We start from the raw sequence: 21,496 nt of genomic DNA, 5'->3' as shown, positions 1-21,496 counted from the left end.
TTAATCAATTTTTAATAATATTCCATTTTTTTTTATTATTTTTATTTTTTTAAATTTAATATTATTACATATAAAGAATTAAATATAGTCTTAATCCAAACATATCTTAGACATATTTGGCCCAAATTTATAACACCGACGTCTTCTTCTTAACTTCAAATAAACACTTATAACGACTCCTGAAACATATGTTTGAAATTTTGTTCCATAGATAGATAGATAGATAGATAGATAGATAGATAGATAGATAGATAGATAGATAGATAGATAGATAGATAGATAGATAGATAGATAGATAGATAGATAGATAGATAGATAGATAGATAGATAGATAGATAGATAGATAGATAGATAGATAGATAGATAGATAGATAGATAGATAGATAGATAGATAGATAGATAGATAGATAGATAGATAGATAGATAGATAGATAGATAGATAGATAGATAGATAGATAGATAGATAGATAGATAGATAGATAGATAGATAGATAGATAGATAGATAGATAGATAGTAGATAGATAGATAGATAGATAGATAGATAGATAGATAGATAGATAGATAGATAGATAGATAGATAGATAGATAGATAGATAGATAGATAGATAGATAGATAGATAGATAGATAGATAGATAGATAGATAGATAGATAGATAGATAGATAGATAGATAGATAGATAGATAGATAGATAGATAGATAGATAGATAGATAGATAGATAGATAGATAGATAGATAGATAGATAGATAGATAGATAGATAGATAGATAGATAGATAGATAGATAGATAGATAGATAGATAGATAGATAGATAGATAGATAGATAGATAGATAGATAGATAGATAGATAGATAGATAGATAGATAGATAGATAGATAGATAGATAGATAGATAGATAGATAGATAGATAGATAGATAGATAGATAGATAGATAGATAGATAGATAGATAGATAGATAGATAGATAGATAGATAGATAGATAGATAGATAGATAGATAGATAGATAGATAGATAGATAGATAGATAGATAGATAGATAGATAGATAGATAGATAGATAGATAGATAGATAGATAGATAGATAAGATAGATAGATAGATAGATAGCTAGATAGATAGATGAGATAGATCGATAGATAGATAGATAGATAGATAGATCGTGCTGATCTAGATAGATAGCTGCGATCGATCGATCAGCTAGCTCGCTCGATTGATGCTCGCTCGATGTCTAGACCTCGTCGATGCCGCTCGATAGATAGCTCCGCTGCTCCTCGTAGCTAGATGCTCGATGCTAGATAGATCGACATAGATAGATAGAATTTGTCCTTTGGAGGATTCGCGTATTTGCATAGGATTCAGAGTATTTTAGAGAAGGTACCCATATGATGAACCAAGTATGTCACCAGTGAAGTAATCACGTGGGACTTAAACTAAGGTTCTTAGAATTAGGAATGGCACGAATTGGTCCCGATAAAGATAAAAAATAGTATATTTGATGTTCAATAGAAATTAAGAAGTTAAACAGCTTCTAATAACAAAAAATACTGGTTATTTGATATTCTAAAACATTCTGAAAAATTAATCTAGGAACCAATCGACCATTGTTATACCTGTACATGTACATATTAAACTGATTTCCTTTTTAGAGCCTAAAGAACTTTTTATATCCGTAATTCAGATAAACAAATACAACTGATTTGTACCAAATGTAGATTTAAATGATTTATTTGAATATTTACGTACACATCGTATATAATATAGATATAACTATTTAAGTATTATATGTATGTACTACCCATTCGTCTAATATTTAATATAATATAACCTTAGACAATACTAGTAGTCGTATATATACGTACGTAGATATCGTTAGTATTATAAATAAAATTGTAAAATGCAAATCCCTGGCAAACGTAAGAATACAAAATTCTACAAATCAGTCTATATATATATATACATTCATACATACTTATTCCATTCATCTGATAAGATTTCTTTACTGTCATTTCATCTTAAATTAATAAAAACAGAAGTTATTCTTCTTTATTTAAGTTCAGAGCATCTTTAATATCAGACAAATTTAAGCTGTCGGTCTAAACGGGTCATAACATTTAGCGGATTTTACGTAAACAGTATTAAAATTTTGCAAAATAACGGGGGAAAATGAATTATATATAATTGGAATAATTGAAAAGAACATAATTTAAAATACAAATTACAGAAAATTATATTTAGTCCTGTAGAGAATATAGAATTTTAGTGTTTAATAAAATGGCGACAGGTATTGAAAGTACCGTAGCTACGGCAGCGGAAATTATACCAAAAAGTTTTACCTTTGGTACCATCGATTATATTGTGTTCGTAATAATGTTGTGTATATCGGCCGGTATTGGTGTTTATTTTGGTTTCTTTTCGAAATCGAAAAATACTACAGATGAATATTTAATGGGCAGTAAAAAAATGAAAACTATACCCATTGCAATATCCTTAATAGCAAGGTAAACTTACGACTTAAAATTTAAATTTTTAAAGAAAAAATATTTAGAAAAAATGTCCTAAGGTTCAAAAAGAAGTCAAATCGGATAATATTTAAATTATAGATCTAATAAAGAGAAAGGCGGTAAACTACTGTAGAGACGCTAAATAAGTTGACAATTAAACAACGATCATTGATCAAGCGCACCGGGTCCAGCTATTTAAAAAAAAAATATTTTATTAACCCCAAAAATTTCTGCATTTTTGACATATCCTGTTTGGTATCTCTATTTACATATATTTTTATATATTTACATATTTACATTTTAATAATAACGTAAGTCTATTATAAATATCTAAAGATTAGATATTTCATAAAAAGTGAAAGAATAAACAATTACACTTTTTAGCAAATATTAGATCAATCATTGAAACACGAGTGAGCTAAAAAATAATTAAAAGCACTTAACACACAGGCTTTGACATGAAAACATATGTTCGTTTCATTTCTGACATCATTACTTCTTATATGATTCATTTATTTCAATACAGTTAAAGAATTTTAGCAGATTTTACAGCATTGTAAAATTTTAATATTTTTTCTTATACTATTTCCGATTAGTTCGGACAAAAACCTATAAACTAACCTATAAACTTTATGCTTTTTTGTATATTGCATCAGAAATTCAATTTCTGATAACTGAAATAGTATGACAAGACAACATAATCTCTTATTGTCTGAAACAAAATTTCTTACAATTAAATTTATGTGATTTTCTGTCTTGGAGTTGAATGTAACCTTATCTTTAAAGAAAAAATTATGCACACTTCTGGATTTGTTGATTTGAAATCTCTTTCGGATTGATTTGAAATAAAATTACTCATAGTAATTTTAAAATGAATATACTTAAAGCGGCTGTATCAAATTTTGTATAACCTCAAATAGTTTAAGACAGTTAATTAGTTAGTTAGTTAGTTAGTTAGTTAGTTAGTAGTTAGTTAGTTAGTTAGTTAGTTAGTTAGTTAGTTAGTTAGTTAGTTAGTTAGTTAGTTAGTTAGTTAGTTAGTTAGTTAGTTAGTTAGTTAGTTAGTTAGTTAGTTAGTTAGTTAGTTAGTTAGTTAGTTAGTTAGTTTAGTTAGTTAGTTAGTTAGTTAGTTAGTTAGTTAGTTAGTAGTTAGTTAGTTAGTTAGTTAGTTAGTTAGTTAGTTAGTTAGTTAGTTAGTTAGTAGTTAGTTAGTTAGTTAGTTAGTTAGTTAGTTAGTTAGTAGTTAGTTAGTTAGTTAGTTAGTTAGTTAGTTAGTTAGTTAGTTAGTTAGTTAGTTAGTTAGTTAGTTAGTTAGTTAGTTAGTTAGTTAGTTAGTAGTTAGTTAGTTAGTTAGTTAGTTAGTAGTTAGTTAGTTAGTTAGTTAGTTAGTTAGTTAGTTAGTTAGTTAGTAGTTAGTTAGTTAGTTAGTTAGTTAGTTAGTTAGTTAGTTAGTTAGTTAGTTAGTTAGTTAGTTAGTTAGTTAGTTAGTTAGTTAGTTAGTTAGTTAGTTAGTTAGTTAGTTAGTTAGTTAGTTAGTTAGTTAGTTAGTTAGTTAGTTAGTTAGTTATTAGTTAGTTAGTTAGTGTAGTTAGTTAGTTAGGTTAGTAGTTAGTTATTAGTTAGTTAGTAGTAGTTAGTTAGTTAGTTAGTTAGTTAGTTAGTTAGTTAGTTAGTTAGTTAGTTAGTTAGTTAGTTCGTTAGTTAGGTTAAGTTATTTTAGTTAGTTAGTTAGTCGTTAGTTAGTTAGTTAGTAGTTAGTTCGTAGTTATTTAGTTAGTTTAGTTAGTTAGTTAGTTAGTTAGTTAGTTAGTTAGTTAGTTAGTTAGTTAGTTAGTTAGTAGTTAGTTAGTTAGTTAGTTAGTTAGTTAGTTAGTTAGTTAGTTAGTAGTTAGTTAGTTAGTTAGTTAGTTAGTTAGTTAGTAGTTAGTTAGTTAGTTAGTTAGTAGTTAGTTAGTAGGTTAGTTAATAAATTCAACATTAATTTATTTTCAATTTCAGTCAACTTTCGGGTATTGCAATTATGTCAGTTCCAGCAGAGAATTACTCCTTTGGTTTACATATTTCTTTCTTGTGATGTCCGTAATCCTTGTAGTTCCTGTTTTGAATTATATTATTGTACCAGTATTCTACAACAATAATATTTCAAATTGTTATGAGGTAAATATGTATTTAGTTCAAAACTATTAAGGTCTTTCATTGCAGGAAGCACATCGCACCATTCAAAAGATCTTTTTAAATTTCATAAAAATTTTGATCGAAATTTTGCTCCTGATTTTAAGACACTAAATCTAACAAGTACAGAAATATTTTTGTAATTTGATTATTTGATTGATTTTCATCATTAGTATTTGGAATTGCGTTTTAATAAGCGTACCCGCCAATTAGTGACTGGTTCCTTCGTTTTGAATGCCTGCCTAATGTTGCCCGTCTATATATTTGTACCGGCTTTGGCATTTTCTCAAGGTAAAATGGAAATAAATTTTTAATTCAATTATACTTTATTTACCTTAAAAAAACAAATGGATTAAAATTCATTTTCATTTACAGTGACGGGCATAAATATACACTTAATCAATACAGTAGTATGTTCGATTTGTATATTCTATACCATGTTGGTAAGTATTTTAAATTCCGCGAATATTTAAAAAACTTTTTTTTCATTTTCAATTTTCTTTTCACTTTCTATAGGGTGGTATTAAAGCTGTTGTCTGGACTGATGTGGTGCAAGCTGGCATTATGCTTTCTTCGGTGGTGTTAGTGGGTGTTTTAGGTACTCTTAAAGTAGGTGGTCTAAACAAGGTTCTGGAATATGCTGGTGAGGGTGGTCGTCTGGATTTTAAGTGAGTTTTTATGAAGAACTTTTGAAATGCAAATGATATTGTAACGCCTTTGTTAATATTTCAGTTTCTCAATGGACCCTCGTATACGTTCAACATTTTGGAATCTGTTTAGTGGTGGTATATTATTGTGGGTGGGTCATATTGGTCTAAATCAAAGTTGTGTTCAAAGAATTGTCTCTTTACCTTCATTGCAGCAGGCTAGAAAGTAAGTTTATTATAACTTAGTGAAAGTTCATTTTATGATTCAAATTTTCAATTTCAGAGCCCTAATTATAGTTGGCATTGGTGTTTTCATTATAATGAGCTTTAACTCTTTCATTGGTCTAGTTATGTTTGCTCGATACTATGGATGTGATCCTATTTTAGGAGGTGTAAGTTAATAAATATTTTCCCGGTTAATCTCTCATTTTTATAACACTCTCTTTTTCAGATTGTTGAAAAGGCGGACAAAATGATGCCTTTCTTTGTGCAAGATGTTATGGGCCACTTGTTGGGCATGCCTGGTATTTTCATTTCTTGTGTTTTTAGTGCTGCCTTAAGTACCATGTCGGCCATGTTGAATTCAGTTGCCGGAGTGGTTTACTTTGATTACATCAAGCCCTTTATTAAGCATACAGATGCTCGGGCAAATAATATCATGAAAATATTTGTGGTAGCCATGGGTTGCTATTGTATATTGGGCGGTTTTATGGTGCAAAGATTTACCTCAATTTTACAAACTATTATTACCATAACGGGCATTAATACAGGAGCAGTAGTGGGCGTATTTCTATTGGGCATGTTTGTGCCCAGAGTTAGTGGCAAGGTAAGAATGAATTGTTTAATATCTTACCAACATTAACTAATTATTTATATTTCTTTAGGTGGCTTTCCTTTCGATAGCAGTTAGTGTTGGTGCCATGTTATGGATCATTGTAAATTCACAAATGCGCTTTAAGGCTGGTTATATAAAATACGAACCCTTGCCCACCACATTGGAGCGTTGTGAAAATATCAACTTGCAAGGAATGCTGCAAAACATGTAAGTTTCTTTCTTGGACAAAAACTAAATTTTCAAAGTATTTATACCTTTTTAACTTTATTAGTACCAGTGCTCCTATCTCACTGGCCACTAACGAGGAGCCTCTTGTCACCGGCACTTTAGGCAGTAATCGTGATTTTTCTATTTACGAAGTATCCTTCTATTGGTATAAATTAATGGGTGTCCTTCTGGTATGGCTTTCGGCCATACCCATGAGTTATATTTGGAAACGTGATAAGGAGGAGAAAATGAATCCCAAATTGTATTCACCCTTCGTTAAGAGTTTTCTAAGTCAACCTGTTGTCCAAAGGGAAGAAGTACCTTTAAAGACTCCACATCCTTCTTTAGTAGAGGATCATGCTACAATTTCAATATCTGATAAAGATAATGAAAATGATATAAAGTGTTAAAATTTTAATTAATATGTAATTAACTATTATGAGTATTATTAGTTTTTTATTTAATTTTAAATAATTTAATTTAAGATTTTATAAAATAAGTATTTAACAATAAAAAGATGTCTATTGCATCAAATTTTCGTCCCTGGTCTTGTCATGGTCTTGTTGTAGCTTGAAATACAATAAATATAACTATGGTTCTGCATCATTGAGATCAAGATGTTCTGCAACCTCAACTGGATAAGTCCGCAGGTCTTCGGGACTGAGTGTCTTGGGATTGTATAAACAATGAAAAAGGTTATCTTCACCACAGGCTAGGCAGAGTATGCTAAGGCGTTCTAAACGAGACCAATAGACATTAACGGGTCGATTATGTATCTCGGTTGCCACTTCAGCTGCGTTGCCAAAATGATGTGGTTACTGAACGTTTTTAAAGCAATAACTTGGAAATTTTATAAATAATGAATTTTTTAGTCATCAATATTACTCGTCCAATGAGTTTTTAATTGACTTGAGCCATTTCTAGACATAAAACATTCTCTTATTTTGAAGCTGGCAACGCAAGTTCGGTTGCCAATAATCGACTCACAAGTCTATTGCTCCAATAGACATTAAGTCTATTGCTCCATCCAGATCTTAGTTGTGCCTGAACTACTCTTGTTTAACGTGGCAGTATGTGTTCTTCTTCTGCAATAGGTTGGGGGTGACCTCCAAGTACCTTATTACCGGTAAAATCTTTATATCCTCATGAAGATGGTGTTCTGAGGACATCTGTAAGCAACGCGTAACGACATTGATGGCAGTACGTACACCAACCGCTTTATAAGGTTTCTTTATCCATATCCCATGTACTGCCGGCAAATGCTTTTAGTACTTTGTTCCTACATTGCAATTTGTGCAAGATTGCAGCTACATGAGCGGACGCAGCAATGAGGCTGTCAAACGTTACACCCAAAATTTTCGGGTGACTTACAGTCGGAATTCTGGCGCCTACGACTTTAACGTTTAGCTCTAGCCATACTTCCTTGGTCCAGGTGGTAAAAAGGGTTGCAGAGGAATTCAGGTTACGTCCAATGAAGAAAATGTGGATGACACTAAGGTAGCTGTTCAGCTATCCCATAAATGTTGTGGCCTGTTGCTGAAAGGTAGAAATGTTTCGGTAAATGTTTCAGTAAATGTTTCGGATAAATGCTGAGTTGACAATCTTTGGTCGATTGGGAATCGTTCCGGAGCGAAAATCCAATTGTCGTTGGAACGTTTGTATTTCGTTCCACCAGGTGCTGTTGCTGAATCAACAGAGACCATCCCTTTGCGCGGTTCTAAACGTAAATGATATTTTTGAATCTCGGAAGAAATGGGCACATATTAGATAGCTCGAGTACTTAAGCAAAGTGTCACCTGTTCATTCTTTTCAAGGAACAAAATTTAACTTTTCCCAAAGTAAAATACCTAAATCAAACAAACTTTTATTTTTAATTAAAAATTTTATTTTTTCATTATTTTATATTATTTAAAACAACCTTAAAAACATCATCAAATGAAAAACATAAACTATTGAGGGGATATCAATATTTTATGTTGAAAACTAAAAAAAAAAACGTATAACAATTTGTATAGACTAAAAAAACTACAACAAATTTGTTTTTGTTTTTCTTTCTTGTTTTTATTATACATGTTAAACTATACATATAGCAGGATATTATATTTTTGTTTAAGAATTCAGTTAAAATTTGTCTGTAGAGATTTTTACTTAAGGAAAACATTAGTAAAAGATAGAATATACGAATATAACTAAATTAATATTGCTCTTATTTACCAATGAATCGTAATGAAAAAGAACAAAAAGTTAAAAATAATGAAATTTTGAAATTTAGCATTACCAGTTGCAAACTACTTTTATAATGAAATTTAGTTTGTTACATAATTTAAAACTACTTTAAAATAAATTTGTTTTTTTTTTTTTGTAATTTATATATTCTATGGGTAATTTTTTTAACAAATAATGATTGTTTTGTTAAGTTAATTTTTAAAAAAGACTCAGGTTTGTTTTTCATCTTTCTTTTTTTATTGAACTTTATTTGCATTTTGTGGGGGTTTTTTTAAAAAATTGTTTTAATTGTAGACATAAAACTAGCAATCAAGTTAAGTTTATATAACTACATATACATAGATTTTTTATATAAAGAAAAAAAAAATTAAAATAAAAAGTATTTTTTTTTTTTTTTTGTTTAATTATGTAATAATTATTATACATTTTGAAACTAATGTACGTTTTGTTAAGTTGTTTTTTCTTGTTTAATTATTCTTTTGTTTTTGTTTTAAGGGGAAATAATAAAATAAAAAAATAAAATTATTCCAAGAGAATTAAAAAATATATATAAAAAGAACTTTTATAGTTTTTTAAAAAAATATATTGGAAAAAATTATTTAAAAACACTAAAAATCATAAAACACAACATGCCAGGCGGGAGAGAGGGGGGGAAGTTGTTGATAATTTTAAAGGGTTTTACTCTTTTTTTCTTTCTTTCTATCATTTATACTTTCATTATCTGTTAAATTTATTTAAAAATGATATAGACGACGACGTATGTATATTATTTGTGTGTGCAATTTTGTAAAGCTATTCGTCTCACTTTTTATCTAATTGCAAGTTTGCGGCGTCGTTACAGAGCTGTTGTCAGTAGACGCCGTTATTGGGGGTGATGTGGCAATTTTTGGTTCACCTAAGAAAAAAAAATATAAAAAAGAAACATTTAATTAACAATTTTTTAATTGTATTATTTAGGAGCAGCAGTTGTACTTACACAAATCATTTTCAGTTTTATTTGAATCATTAGCTGCAGGTGTTTGTTTGTTGGTGTCATCTGTATTATTTTCATTGGCAACTTCGGTGGCTGCTGCAGCTGGTGCTACTGTTTTAGCCTCTATAGAATTATTGGCTACAATTTCAGCAGCTGGGGCGGTGGGTGTAGTTTCAACAGAGTTTTGTTTTACGGTGTCCTCAATCTTTTCAACATTATTCAGCACTTTAGCTTCCTCATTAACGGCATCAGTTACATCTTCGTCTATTGTTTCGCTAGCATCATTACTTTTAGAGCTAGAATCAACTTCCATGGGTTCTGGTGTGGGTTCTTTTACTTCTGTTACTTCTTCAGCTGCTGCTGTTGCTGCAGTTTCTTTATTTTTAAGTTCTTCTTCTGTTTCCATAGGACTGTCACTTTTAACCGATTCTGTTACATCCTCCGTTACCTTTTCAACAGCGGCGGCGGCGGCGGCGGCGGCTGAGTTTTCAGTTTCTTTTGTGACATTCTCTTCAGTAGCTACTACTTGACTTTGGGTTTCTTCTGCAACTGGTTCTAAAACAGCATCCGTTTTATCTTCCTCCTTTTCCTTTACTTTTTCTTCAGTAGTTTCTTTGGTGGCTTCACTACTGGCAGGTGTTTCTTTAGTTTCCTCTACAACGGCACTTGAGTCTGTTGTGTCATCTTGTTTGTCTGCTTCCTTGGGTTTTTCTTCTTCATCCTGGGGTTTCTGTTAATAAAAAAATCATATTCAAGTTTCTCTATGTTTATAACGAACTCTCAATTATATACCTTTTCCTCCTCCTTGGCGGCCTCTACTGGTTTCTCTTCCATTTCTTCATCCTCATCAGCTACGGCTTGTTTGGCCGCTGCTGCTGCCTTTTTACCCTTAGCTGGCGTCTTCTTTTTACTTGGCGTTGCTTTAGTTTCTTCTTCCTCAGCACCATCCTCAGCTGTATCTAGTTTACGTCCACGTCCCTTTGCTCGTGTCGGTGTTGATGCCCCACTGGCTGGTGAAGTACGTGCCTTTTTAGCGGGTGGTGGTGTTGCAACTGCTGCCGATCTGGTGGGTGTACCACGTGTACTGGAACGTGTCCGTCTGCCTCCTTCCACATCCAGATTACCGCCCATAGTTTTGACCAGTTCTTCACTTTCCTTTTGAGCACGTTCTATGTAGGACATACGTTTGGAGGGGGTGCGTTTGACCTAGAAAAAAATATATATATAAAATTTATGAGAATTGTTACAATAACAAACATCAAATGAATCTCTGAAACTAGCCAAGCCATACGAGGCCTAAGATTGTTAACTCAACATTTATGGATAAGTCAATATATTAGTCTAAGCATGGATTAATATTTCAACTCAACATCAGCAGCAAAGATGGATATGTTGAAGTTAATCCAAGATTTCGGGAGGAAAATAACCTAAACTTACGATATTTTTTGCAAATTGTCGACGTAAACAATTGGCCATCGTTAGCCATGATCTTTTCCCGTCTTTCTGGCAAAGGTAAAGATAAACACGAGCATTGAAAGTAACAATTTATGTTGACAATCAATCAAAAATCAAGGCTTTCTGATAAGATTTAGTACAGTAGAGGCGGTTCATACACAATTAGAAGATGTTGGAAAATGAGATCGCACATAAAGTGGCCACAGGTAGAGAAAAGGAGGCGAATTCCCCTATTTACTATTACAACAGGATTGATATTCGAAAATTCCGAGACTCTACTAAACAATCCTGGCACTTTGGGATATATTGCAGGATATCCAAAACCTTGTGACCTAAACTAGACACAAATGCGAGCAAATTACGAATTATGTGGGTGTTAATGTACCCGCTTTATCACGTAACGTATAGTGGGAATTTAGTCTCACAAATGTTAAGATTGGTTCTCATATTACCGGAGGCGATTTGTTTGGTGTAGTTCAAGATAATCTTTAGTGAAACATCGTGACGATTGTGGCTCCTAGTGCTAGGGGTACCACAGGGGCAAGATATTTGCCCCTCCCGATAACTATAAAGTTGAGGATGTTGTAATGGAAACTGAGTTTGATGGAGAGATAACTAATCATACTACATATGTTGAATCCAAAACACATTGCTATGTTACGGGTCAGCGTGTTTTGGATTCTTTATCCCCTTGTGTACAAGGTAGTACCACGGGTATTCTAGGTGCTTAAAATGATCACAATGGATTCTTTGGGGTTTCGAGAGAATCTTTGTGTCTCCGAGTGTATGTAGGACACACAACCCTTTTAAACCAAAACTAATTCACTTGTTCTCAAATATTTTCGCTCCGCAATGACCTGATTTCCAATCCCCAAAGATTGTGAACTCATCTAGAGCAATATCAAATCGAAACCAGGGAAGGACATCTCACAACAACGAAGCTATTACAACAACAATGTGTGCTAGAACACAGACTGCTTACCAAATCTAAACCTAATCTTATATAAATTGTTTAATTTCCTAATACAAACATATGAGAACTTTTGGAGGAACAATATGACAAAAGTCTTCTCCTGCTCCTTCCATTACTAAAGACGTCAAGATCTAGAAAGGATAATTGATTTCATTCAAAGACCTATTTTCTAATATTTCCAGAATCGTAATAACAAGAAGAAATTTAATTTCGTTTTAATTCTGTTCTGTTCATCATTTTCAAATCAAAACCTCTTGATTTTTATATTATGCCAATATAGCCATATTTTCACAATATGTACCACTAAAAATCAACAACAATATGGCCAAGTTAAAACCACAACAACTGTGTAAATGAAAAATTGATTTTTTTCAATATGACAATCATATTCTACGCGCATTATTTTCTAGTGCGCAGTGAAATAACCGAAAAAAATCAGCTCTATACAAGAAGAAAATCGTACTCATGAGATTTTCTTCAGTCTATAGCAGATTTTCAACAAAGCAGAACCTAATAAAATTTCTAAAAAACACAGAGTAAAAGTAAGTATATTTTTCTAAGAAAAATGTTCATAATTTTTCTAAAAAAAAAAAAAACAGCTAATAAGCAATTTAAAATGAAATAAGTTTTTAAATTGTTAAACAAATAATAAAAATTTAGCAGTAGATAGAATTAAAATAAAAAGTTTTTAAAGGTGAAAATTTGGGAATTTTCTAAATATTCGCCTTAACTATTAATTAAAGAGAGCCAGAGAGTTCTTTTTTTTCTTTGGCAAAATTGATTTTTTGTAAAAATTTTGCAGAAATGTTTTTTTTTGTTAAAAAAACAATAAAAAGACAATAAAAATTTTGCATATTTTAAAACAAAAAAAAACACAAATTGTCAAAATTATACTAAAAGAAAATTGATGTAATAACTGTGTAAAGTAAAATATTAAGTGAAATTTTCACCCTAAATTTAATAGTATAGATTTTTTACAACAAAAAAAAAAAAAAAAAAAAAAAAAACAATTGTGACCCCCGAAAATAAAGTGTATGTAACAGCCACCTGCCAAAGACTTACTGCTATAAAAGATGTCATAATTTTGCTAAATTTTCAGAAAATAATTACAACAAAACATGTCATTGTTAAAACGTTTCGATGATGAAGAGCGAGAATCGACCTATGGTCGTGTCTATGCAGTATCTGGTCCCGGTATTTAACTAGTTTTATTTTGCAATAATTTACAAGAAATCTAATAATTTTTTTTTTGAATTTTAGTGGTAACTGCTGAATGCATGTCGGGTTCCGCTATGTACGAATTAGTGCGTGTGGGTTACTATGAGCTGGTGGGAGAAATTATTCGCTTAGAGGGTGATATGGCCACTATACAGGTGTATGAAGAAACCTCCGGTGTAACAGTGGGTGATCCCGTTTTAAGAACCGGCAAACCTTTATCGGTAGAACTGGGTCCTGGCATTATGGGCAGTATATTCGATGGTATTCAAAGACCTTTAAAGGATATTGGTGAAATGACCAGTTCTATTTATATACCCAAGGGTGTTAATGTACCCGCTTTATCACGTACCGTATCGTGGGAATTTAGTCCCACAAATGTTAAGATTGGTTCCCATATCACCGGGGGCGATTTGTTTGGTGTAGTTCAAGAGAATACTTTAGTAAAACATCGTATGATTGTGGCTCCCAGGGCTAGGGGCACCATTAAATATCTTGCTCCTCCTGGTAACTATACCGTCGAGGATGTTGTAATGGAAACTGAGTTTGATGGAGAGATAACTAAACATACTATGTTGCAAGTATGGCCTGTACGTCAACCAAGGCCTTGTACTGAGAAATTACCTGCTAATCATCCTTTGTTTACGGGTCAACGTGTTTTGGATTCTTTGTTCCCTTGTGTACAAGGTGGTACCACGGCTATTCCAGGTGCTTTTGGTTGTGGCAAAACTGTTATTTCACAGGTGAGTGTTGGTAATAGATTGATTCATACTTTTAGAGTTGGGAATTTGTGTTAAAAAATCTGACAATCTAACAAATTTTGGTGGAAAAATTTATTAGATTTTTGAACCAGTTTCCCCTGCCCAAAGGGGCTGAGATTTAGACAGGGAAATATTATATTCGAAAATTCAAAGTTAAGTTCGAAAAGTGTCTAAAGCTGTTAAAATCAAAGTTTTTCTTTTAATTTTTCGAAAAATTCATATAATGTTCGAAAATATAACTACAATGCTATATTCTGTTCAAAAATTAACAAAAAATAACCTCTAAATTGTTATAAATGAATTTTTTAAATTTTCGAAAATTCGAACTTATGTTCGAAAAAGTTTTAAAGCTTGTAAAGTAATGCCTAATTCAAAAGAATTGTTAAAAATTACTTTTTTTTAATTTTCGAAAATTCGAACTTATGTTCGAAAAAAATTTTAAAGCTTAAAAATTATTTGTAAGCCATAGAAATTCATATATAATAAATTTTTGTTTTATTTGAGAGCGATTTCTTAAGATTTTCAATTTCGAACATACAAGTTTTGAAAGCAATTTTGAAATCTTGTTTAAATTTGTATTTTCTTTGTAATTATAGAAAATAGTCAGAATATAAACTTTTATAATCGAATTTTTTAGCACTAATTTAAAAATATATTGAACAAGTAATTAAATCTCAAATCTTTTCCACAATTCTAGGCTCTTTCGAAATACTCCAACTCTGATGTCATTATTTACGTCGGCTGCGGAGAACGTGGCAATGAAATGTCTGAGGTCTTAAGAGATTTCCCTGAGCTAACTTGTGAAATAGATGGCGTTACCGAATCCATTATGAAACGTACCGCATTGGTGGCAAATACCTCTAACATGCCGGTAGCAGCTCGTGAAGCCTCTATTTATACGGGTATTACATTATCCGAATATTTCCGTGATATGGGATATAATGTAGCCATGATGGCTGATTCTACCTCACGTTGGGCTGAGGCTCTTCGTGAAATTTCTGGACGTTTGGCTGAAATGCCTGCTGATTCCGGTTATCCTGCCTATTTGGGTGCTCGTCTAGCTACTTTCTATGAGCGTGCGGGACGTGTTAAATGCTTGGGTAATCCTGAACGTGAGGGTTCAGTTTCTATTGTGGGTGCTGTATCACCACCCGGTGGTGATTTCTCTGATCCTGTTACCTCCGCCACTTTGGGTATTGTACAAGTGTTCTGGGGTCTAGATAAGAAATTGGCTCAACGTAAACATTTCCCCTCTATCAATTGGTTGATTTCTTATTCGAAATATATGAGAGCTTTGGATGAATACTATGACAAAAATTTCCCCGAATTTGTGCCACTACGTACTAAGGTTAAGGAAATTCTACAAGAGGAAGAAGATCTCTCCGAAATTGTACAATTGGTGGGTAAAGCTTCTTTAGCTGAAACCGATAAAATCACTCTGGAAGTGGCCAAGTTATTGAAAGATGATTTCTTGCAACAAAACTCCTATTCACCCTATGACCGTGTTTGCCCCTTTTACAAAACTGTGGGCATGTTAAGAAATATGATTACTTTCTATGAACTAGCCAGACATGCTGTAGAATCAACAGCTCAATCAGATAATAAAGTAACCTGGAATACTATAAGAGAATCAATGGGTAATATTATGTATCAATTGTCCTCTATGAAATTTAAGGTAATTATGGAAATTTCTATAAAAAATATTTACAAATTAATTGAAATTCTTATCTCTTCTCAAACAGGATCCTGTTAAAGATGGTGAAAGTAAAATTAAAACTGATTTTGAACAATTACATGAGGATATGCAACAGGCTTTTAGAAATCTGGAAGATTAAACAGCAACTAACTAAATAACTCCACAACTATACAATGTTGCTGAGTGAAAGAAAAGTATTTTTTATTTAGTGTTTTTGTTCGTTCCCCTCCCTTTTTGAAAGAGGTGTCACTTTGAAAAAATGCAAAAAAAAAAAAACAAAACCTGAACAATAATAGCAAATAAAATAAACCAAGTAAGTTTGAACCATCAGCAAACACTTAAATTTCAACTGTTGAAATAAAATTTTATATTTTTGTTTCTTTTCTTTACAGTTCTATTGGTTGATTATCTATTTAAACATTAAACTAAAAGAAAAACTATACATAAAAATACATATAATACGTACATTATTATGTACAGTCATAAATATTAGTAAAATATATAAATAATAATGTTTGAAAATTGTGTAATTTTTATTATTTTCTGTGTAACATGTTATTTTTTTCTATTCGTGTGTTGCTTGTTCTGAAATCGAAACGAAATTAATAAATCTTTAATGTAAATTTTCTAAAAGTTTATTATATTTTAACTTATAAATATGTATATTGATTATATATATAAAATTTGCAAATAATATTTAACGAAAACTGAATGTTTATTAAGAAAGGCAAGAACTCTCCTCTTCTTTTTTAATTTAAAGTTTAGCAGAACAACAAAATTTACGTTATTTAAATGTTATAATAAAAAAAGACACAAATTTATGTAAATCTATTAAAAACCCATATAAATAAATTATATTAAAGTTATATTAACCAATGATGTTGTCATTTAAAGTTTATGGTATTTAAAAGAAGATTTTTTTTAATTTCGAAAAAACATGAGTATATATTTCTGGAAATCTGTAGTTTGTGTGTAAAATAGTTACAAAATTTCGATAATGGTAATGAAGTCCTGAATGGGGACTGTACTGACGAATATCGCTATTTTAACTCAAATAGTAAAAAAAATTAGTGTACATTAGGGCGAGTAAAGTCCATACAAACATTAGAACATTATTCATGTTTGTACATTTAGATTAGTTTAGTTGTTACTGGTTTTGACAGTCCTTGGTTGTAGTGGGAATAATGTGTGCAGGATCCATTGTATCGATCCTTTTATGCAGCAGTAAATACTACCGCTAATAGCAGACACTTAAGAAAACTAGTGTAATTCTGGCATAACTGAGATAGGGATGGAGCAACAGGCTTAATGCCTACTGGTCTACCATAGTCCGTGCCTTCCACATAACAAACGACCAGCTTGTTGTTATTTAACTCAAGTAGTAAAATTGGTATACATTAGGATGAGTACAAAGCCTTATAATCATCAACACAAAGGCATCATTCCCTTTCCACTAGAAATACATTTGTACAATAAGAGTTATGTGGTTGCTGCCGGTTTTAACTACCTTTGGCTGTTTGGGAATGGCTACAAGAAAAACATATGCATTGGATCGGTACTTGAGGTCGCCTACCGCCAAAAGCAAACATTGAAGAAAACCAACTAGATTCATTCTGGCACATTCAGATAAACCATACCGAATGTCCAGCTTGTGGTGATGATATCCCACATATTGAAATACTCAGCCAAACCAAATTCACTTTCTGCAATAAATTTGTTTGTACACATAACTCTGAATTAGTAGAACCCCCGGATTAGCATATAGTAAAGTTTTTGGTATTACAACAACATATTCAGAAAAACTAATACTTTACAAGTATTAGCTTGAATATCGCTTCGTAATATTTGAATAAATACAGTTTAAATATGTCTTCTAAAGAAGGTTTTGAAATCCGGTTAAACATTTGTAACAAAAATCAGATACTTCCAACGTGTTTGTTTTTATAGGTAATCATTATGAACTATTAAAAAATTAAATTATAAAGCATTAATTGAATGTACAAATTAAATTTCCGTCAAACTTTATTTAAAATATTATGATGTAATTGTGCAATAAATAAATATTGAAATGATATAACTGCTAAATTTAAAAAGAACATTAAAAAAAGAGTTGAGACCTATTAACAAAATAATCTAGTTGGCCGTATTAGTACAAATTTACGCCCCCGTTAAAAATATCTTCAAAGTTTGAAAACATTTTTAAAATATACATACTTCGTACTAATAGGTATGAGAAAACAAAATTATAGTTTAGAAAACATAACGTAAGCTTAAATTTTTTGTAGTTTCGAAAAAGAAGAATTTTCCAACAAAGTTATCTTGAAAAGTTTATCATATTTCTGAAATTACATTGAAATTACTTGTAAAATTGTTATAATTATGTTCAGTTTTTAGATTTGAAATTGAGTATTTCCCACCATTTTCAATCATATTTGAAGTGAGAAAAGTAGAGCTTTAAGTTAACGACGATACTTTCATAATCAGCGGCCAAACGACATTACAATAAAATGACGGCTTTGTAGTGTGAGATACAAAAATTTCATTTAATTTCCAAATACAAATACAAAAAACCCTAAACCGCTAAAATCTAAATTATTCAATCACCTAAAGCTTTGAAGCAAGAATTCTTCCCGAAAATAACACAAAATATTGTTAAACTCAACTACAAAGGGATAAATAGTTTTAAATTAATCTTCAATTTTCTAAATTCAAACCAACGCCAACTCCAAACAACACTTCAGAAACATTTCTTCTCTTTTTTTGCTTAAAACGAAAACAAATAAAACCAACAAATCTGGCATCACAAATTTAATATAATTATAAACGCAAACACGAGGGTAACCCTCACGCAATACAATAAAAATATAGAAGAAAAAAAGCAAAAGCAAAACAGACACCACCAACAACAACACTAAAGTACAGCAAACACAAAACACATAAAGCAAATACAGAGAATGAGAACTCAAAACAATAATGAATAAAAACAATTAGATAGGAAAAATTGATAACGTACAAAAAATAGAAGAATTATAAAAAACAAACTAAAAAAACGCATGCTACTGAATTTGTAAAGTTGTTTGTTGTTGTAGCGTTCTTATACAAACCTCCACCGCGAGCACTTTGTCCATCAACTTAAATGCACAATTTTTAGAAGCTGGACTGGGGCAAAACGCGGTGCAGGTAGAAGAAATTTATTAGCATTACAATAAGTGTGTAAAAGACCACAAGCAAAGCTGTGGTATAAAATTAACAACTACTGAATTGTATACGTGTGCAGCATGTTGTGTATTTTGTAAACTTTTTCTCTTAAATGTTGTAAAATTTTTTCATATTTGAATTTACATGTAACTGCTGCAACAACAAGCTTTCCAGATTGTTCCAATAAAACACGCGGGAAAATATCTCCAACGACGTTGGCAGAGCTGCAACTGATCCCTGTATATGCCTATTCCTTTTCGTTGTTTTATTTTTGTTTGTATTTTAATCACTACACAATAGAGTGGAAAAAATAAAAAAACAAGTAACACGACTAAACAAAACGACGACGATATGAAATAAAATCAAACGAGGTAAGCTTTATCGCGCAACCTTGTTAATTGGACACCCGAGTCATCGTTATAAAAAAAAACTAAATACTAATACATCATATCCCACTTCAAATATTGTATCTGTGTACCAAATAATATGCATGCATGCGATATAGTACTTACGGGAGTCTTTTTATTGTCCACTTTTGGTGACGTTGTTGATTCTTCTGCAGCCGGCTTCGATAAGGATTCGTCAGCATTTTCGCTGGTGGCAGTGGAAGCTGCTTCAACTGCCTCAGGTACAGCTACTGCAGTAGCTTCAACATTATTTGTGGTTGATTCCTCCACGGTTTCAGTTGGCTGCGCTGCTGCTGCTTCTTCTTTCGATTGCGCGCTATTTTGTTCACTCACATTTTCTACAACTTCCGACATGTTTATTTCTTTTTGTTCGTGTTCTTTATTTTTGCTTTACGTAAACTTTAAAACTTATATTTATTTGCAAATCTATTAGAAAAAATGTTTATGCAAAAATGTTCTTTTCTTTTTTACTTAAAATTGTCACCACACACTTCTCGGTCGGTAAATCTGACGAGAAAAAACGTAGGTTGCTTTGCTTGTATTTTTTAGCACAAACAGACGCACAACTACAGGCACACGACTTTTTCTTTTGATACTGGTAAAAATACTCTTTTTTGGATACTTTTATTAACGCGCAATTTTAAACCACTATTTTTGTTCTAATTTAACGAATTGGTTTAATTTAGTTAGCACACAATACACGATTGCAAATAGCTATAATCGATTTCATAAAAATATTAAATGAATTTTATATGTAAACAAGAGAATTTTGTGTTAAAATAAAATTTTCCACTTCACCAACGTAACGCCGCGGACGAAAAAGTATTGTTCACACTTCGCTTACAAGCCGAGCCCCGCGCCGACAAATATTAACGGCGGCTGACAATAAAAATATCGGCGGCGGCTTAAAATCGACTGTAAACCGGCTAAGATTTCAAACTACGTTCAGTTTTTAAATTTTCCACGATTTTAAATAAAAACGGAAAAAGAGAGATTAAAAAGCGGGATTTTGGAAGGAAATATTTTAAAAATCGGGATTGTCTACCAGTGTAGGAAATTTTTGCTTTTGTGAATACTAGATTTATTTCTGAAACGGGATAGTTTGCTGGATATTTTGCCATCAAAATCTTATTTTTATGAAAATGACAGATAGAGACTATTGAATATAGTCCCTCGATATTCCGTAAATAAGTTCAATTGCGTGTCATTGGCAGTCAAGTGCTTGCCTTCTCGCTTCTGTTAGAGAACTGATAGGAGGTTTACTTAAAAAGGCCTATTAAACGGCCTTCCGTTGAAGGCATATTAGAAGATTTTTCGCTGAAGGTTTATAAGAAGACCTATAAACAATGATGGCAACCGTTTTGAAACGGTGATATGGTATTTTTTGGCTTAATTCGGTACCGGTATCTTAGCGTTATCGATATTTTGACTTATTTCGGTATCGGTTCTTTAGTGTTGGTAACGGTAGTGTACTAAAAATATATTTTATTTATTTATTCAGTAATAAAAAAGCCTATTTGGCCAAAATAATATTATATAGTCCTGTCTGTTCTGTAAACCAAATCCGAGTAAATTTCTCATTTAAAAACGAATTCGCATAATTTCTCTCGTTTTAAGGCCGAGTACACAAATCTAATCGAATATAATTTTATTCTATTAAATTAAATATCTAAGGTGAAACATATACAGTGGGACCTCGATTTGCCTAATGGTCGGGACCGGAAGCATTCTGTATAATCAATTTTCACGCTTAATTGGGTACCAATTTTGTCCAGTTTTTTAATATATATTTTTATTAATTAATTAATGAAAATGTAGATATTTATATAAAAACTAAATAATTCAAGGATTTTATAAAAATTCATGTTTCAAAAATATAAAAAAACAAATATTTTTTTTTTTCAGAAAACAGTAAAATGTAGATAAGGATTTCATGTCATGTAGAGAAAAATTTAAATCAATCCAAAAAAAAAAATTAAGTCGATGTAAAAAATTTTCTTTTACTATCCCGGATAATTGATGTTGCCGGATAATGGAAAACGGTGATCGAGGTCCTACTGTACATCGAACGTTGAGCAAAGTTTTACACCGGCCTAATTTCAATGAGCGGCTTATTATTAAATAAAAGAAAACTTGCTAAAATTAAACAAATTAATTTTATATTGTAAAATTCCATAAATTTAGCGAAAGTATTCTGTAAATTATACAAAATATGGCCAAATTTTTAAACAGTA

General features: G+C 31.3%; 2 protein-coding genes and 1 pseudogene across 2 annotated transcripts; 2 read left to right on the top strand and 1 right to left on the bottom strand.

The window, feature by feature from the left end:
* The first annotated feature begins 2,006 nt into the window (after positions 1–2,006).
* LOC119612437 lies at positions 2,007–6,906 on the top strand (annotated as a pseudogene).
* A 2,340-nt stretch (positions 6,907–9,246) lies between these two features.
* Positions 9,247–20,133, bottom strand: LOC119612440 (eukaryotic translation initiation factor 5B). Its single transcript, XM_037968246.1, has 4 exons — positions 19,368–20,133; positions 10,350–10,763; positions 9,561–10,287; positions 9,247–9,479 (listed from the first exon to the last, which is right to left on the bottom strand). The coding sequence occupies exons 1-4, from the start codon at positions 19,614–19,616 to the stop codon at positions 9,397–9,399; spliced, it is 1,473 nt and encodes a 490-aa protein (XP_037824174.1). The 5' UTR covers positions 19,617–20,133; the 3' UTR covers positions 9,247–9,396.
* Positions 12,402–15,952, top strand: LOC119612438 (V-type proton ATPase catalytic subunit A). Its single transcript, XM_037968245.1, has 5 exons — positions 12,402–12,527; positions 13,085–13,179; positions 13,246–13,943; positions 14,659–15,636; positions 15,704–15,952. The coding sequence occupies exons 2-5, from the start codon at positions 13,104–13,106 to the stop codon at positions 15,794–15,796; spliced, it is 1,845 nt and encodes a 614-aa protein (XP_037824173.1). The 5' UTR covers positions 12,402–12,527; positions 13,085–13,103; the 3' UTR covers positions 15,797–15,952.
* Positions 20,134–21,496: the final 1,363 nt, after the last annotated feature.

The sequence above is a fragment of the Lucilia sericata genome, unplaced genomic scaffold, assembly GCF_015586225.1.
Source record: "Lucilia sericata isolate MDLA Ls3-8-SP2 unplaced genomic scaffold, ASM1558622v1 Contig001691F_arrow, whole genome shotgun sequence".
Taxonomy (NCBI): domain Eukaryota; kingdom Metazoa; phylum Arthropoda; class Insecta; order Diptera; family Calliphoridae; genus Lucilia; species Lucilia sericata.
The sequence above is the reverse complement of the archived record's forward strand: the minus strand, read 5'-3'. Positions and strand labels throughout refer to the sequence as shown.

Excerpts from the sequence above, each read along its gene's own strand:
- LOC119612438 (XM_037968245.1), top strand. The coding sequence starts at position 13,104 with ATGTCATTGTTAAAACGTTTCGATGATGAAGAGCGAGAATCGACCTAT. Across the intron at positions 13,180-13,245 it reads CTATGCAGTATCTGGTCCCG|TGGTAACTGCTGAATGCATG; the intron begins GTATTTAACTAG and ends TTTGAATTTTAG. Across the intron at positions 13,944-14,658 it reads GCAAAACTGTTATTTCACAG|GCTCTTTCGAAATACTCCAA; the intron begins GTGAGTGTTGGT and ends CCACAATTCTAG.
- LOC119612440 (XM_037968246.1), bottom strand. The coding sequence starts at position 19,616 with ATGTCGGAAGTTGTAGAAAATGTGAGTGAACAAAATAGCGCGCAATCG. Across the intron at positions 10,288-10,349 it reads CCGCCAAGGAGGAGGAAAAG|AAACCCCAGGATGAAGAAGA; the intron begins GTATATAATTGA and ends TTTTATTAACAG. Across the intron at positions 9,480-9,560 it reads TAAAACTGAAAATGATTTGT|GTGAACCAAAAATTGCCACA; the intron begins GTAAGTACAACT and ends TTTTTTTCTTAG.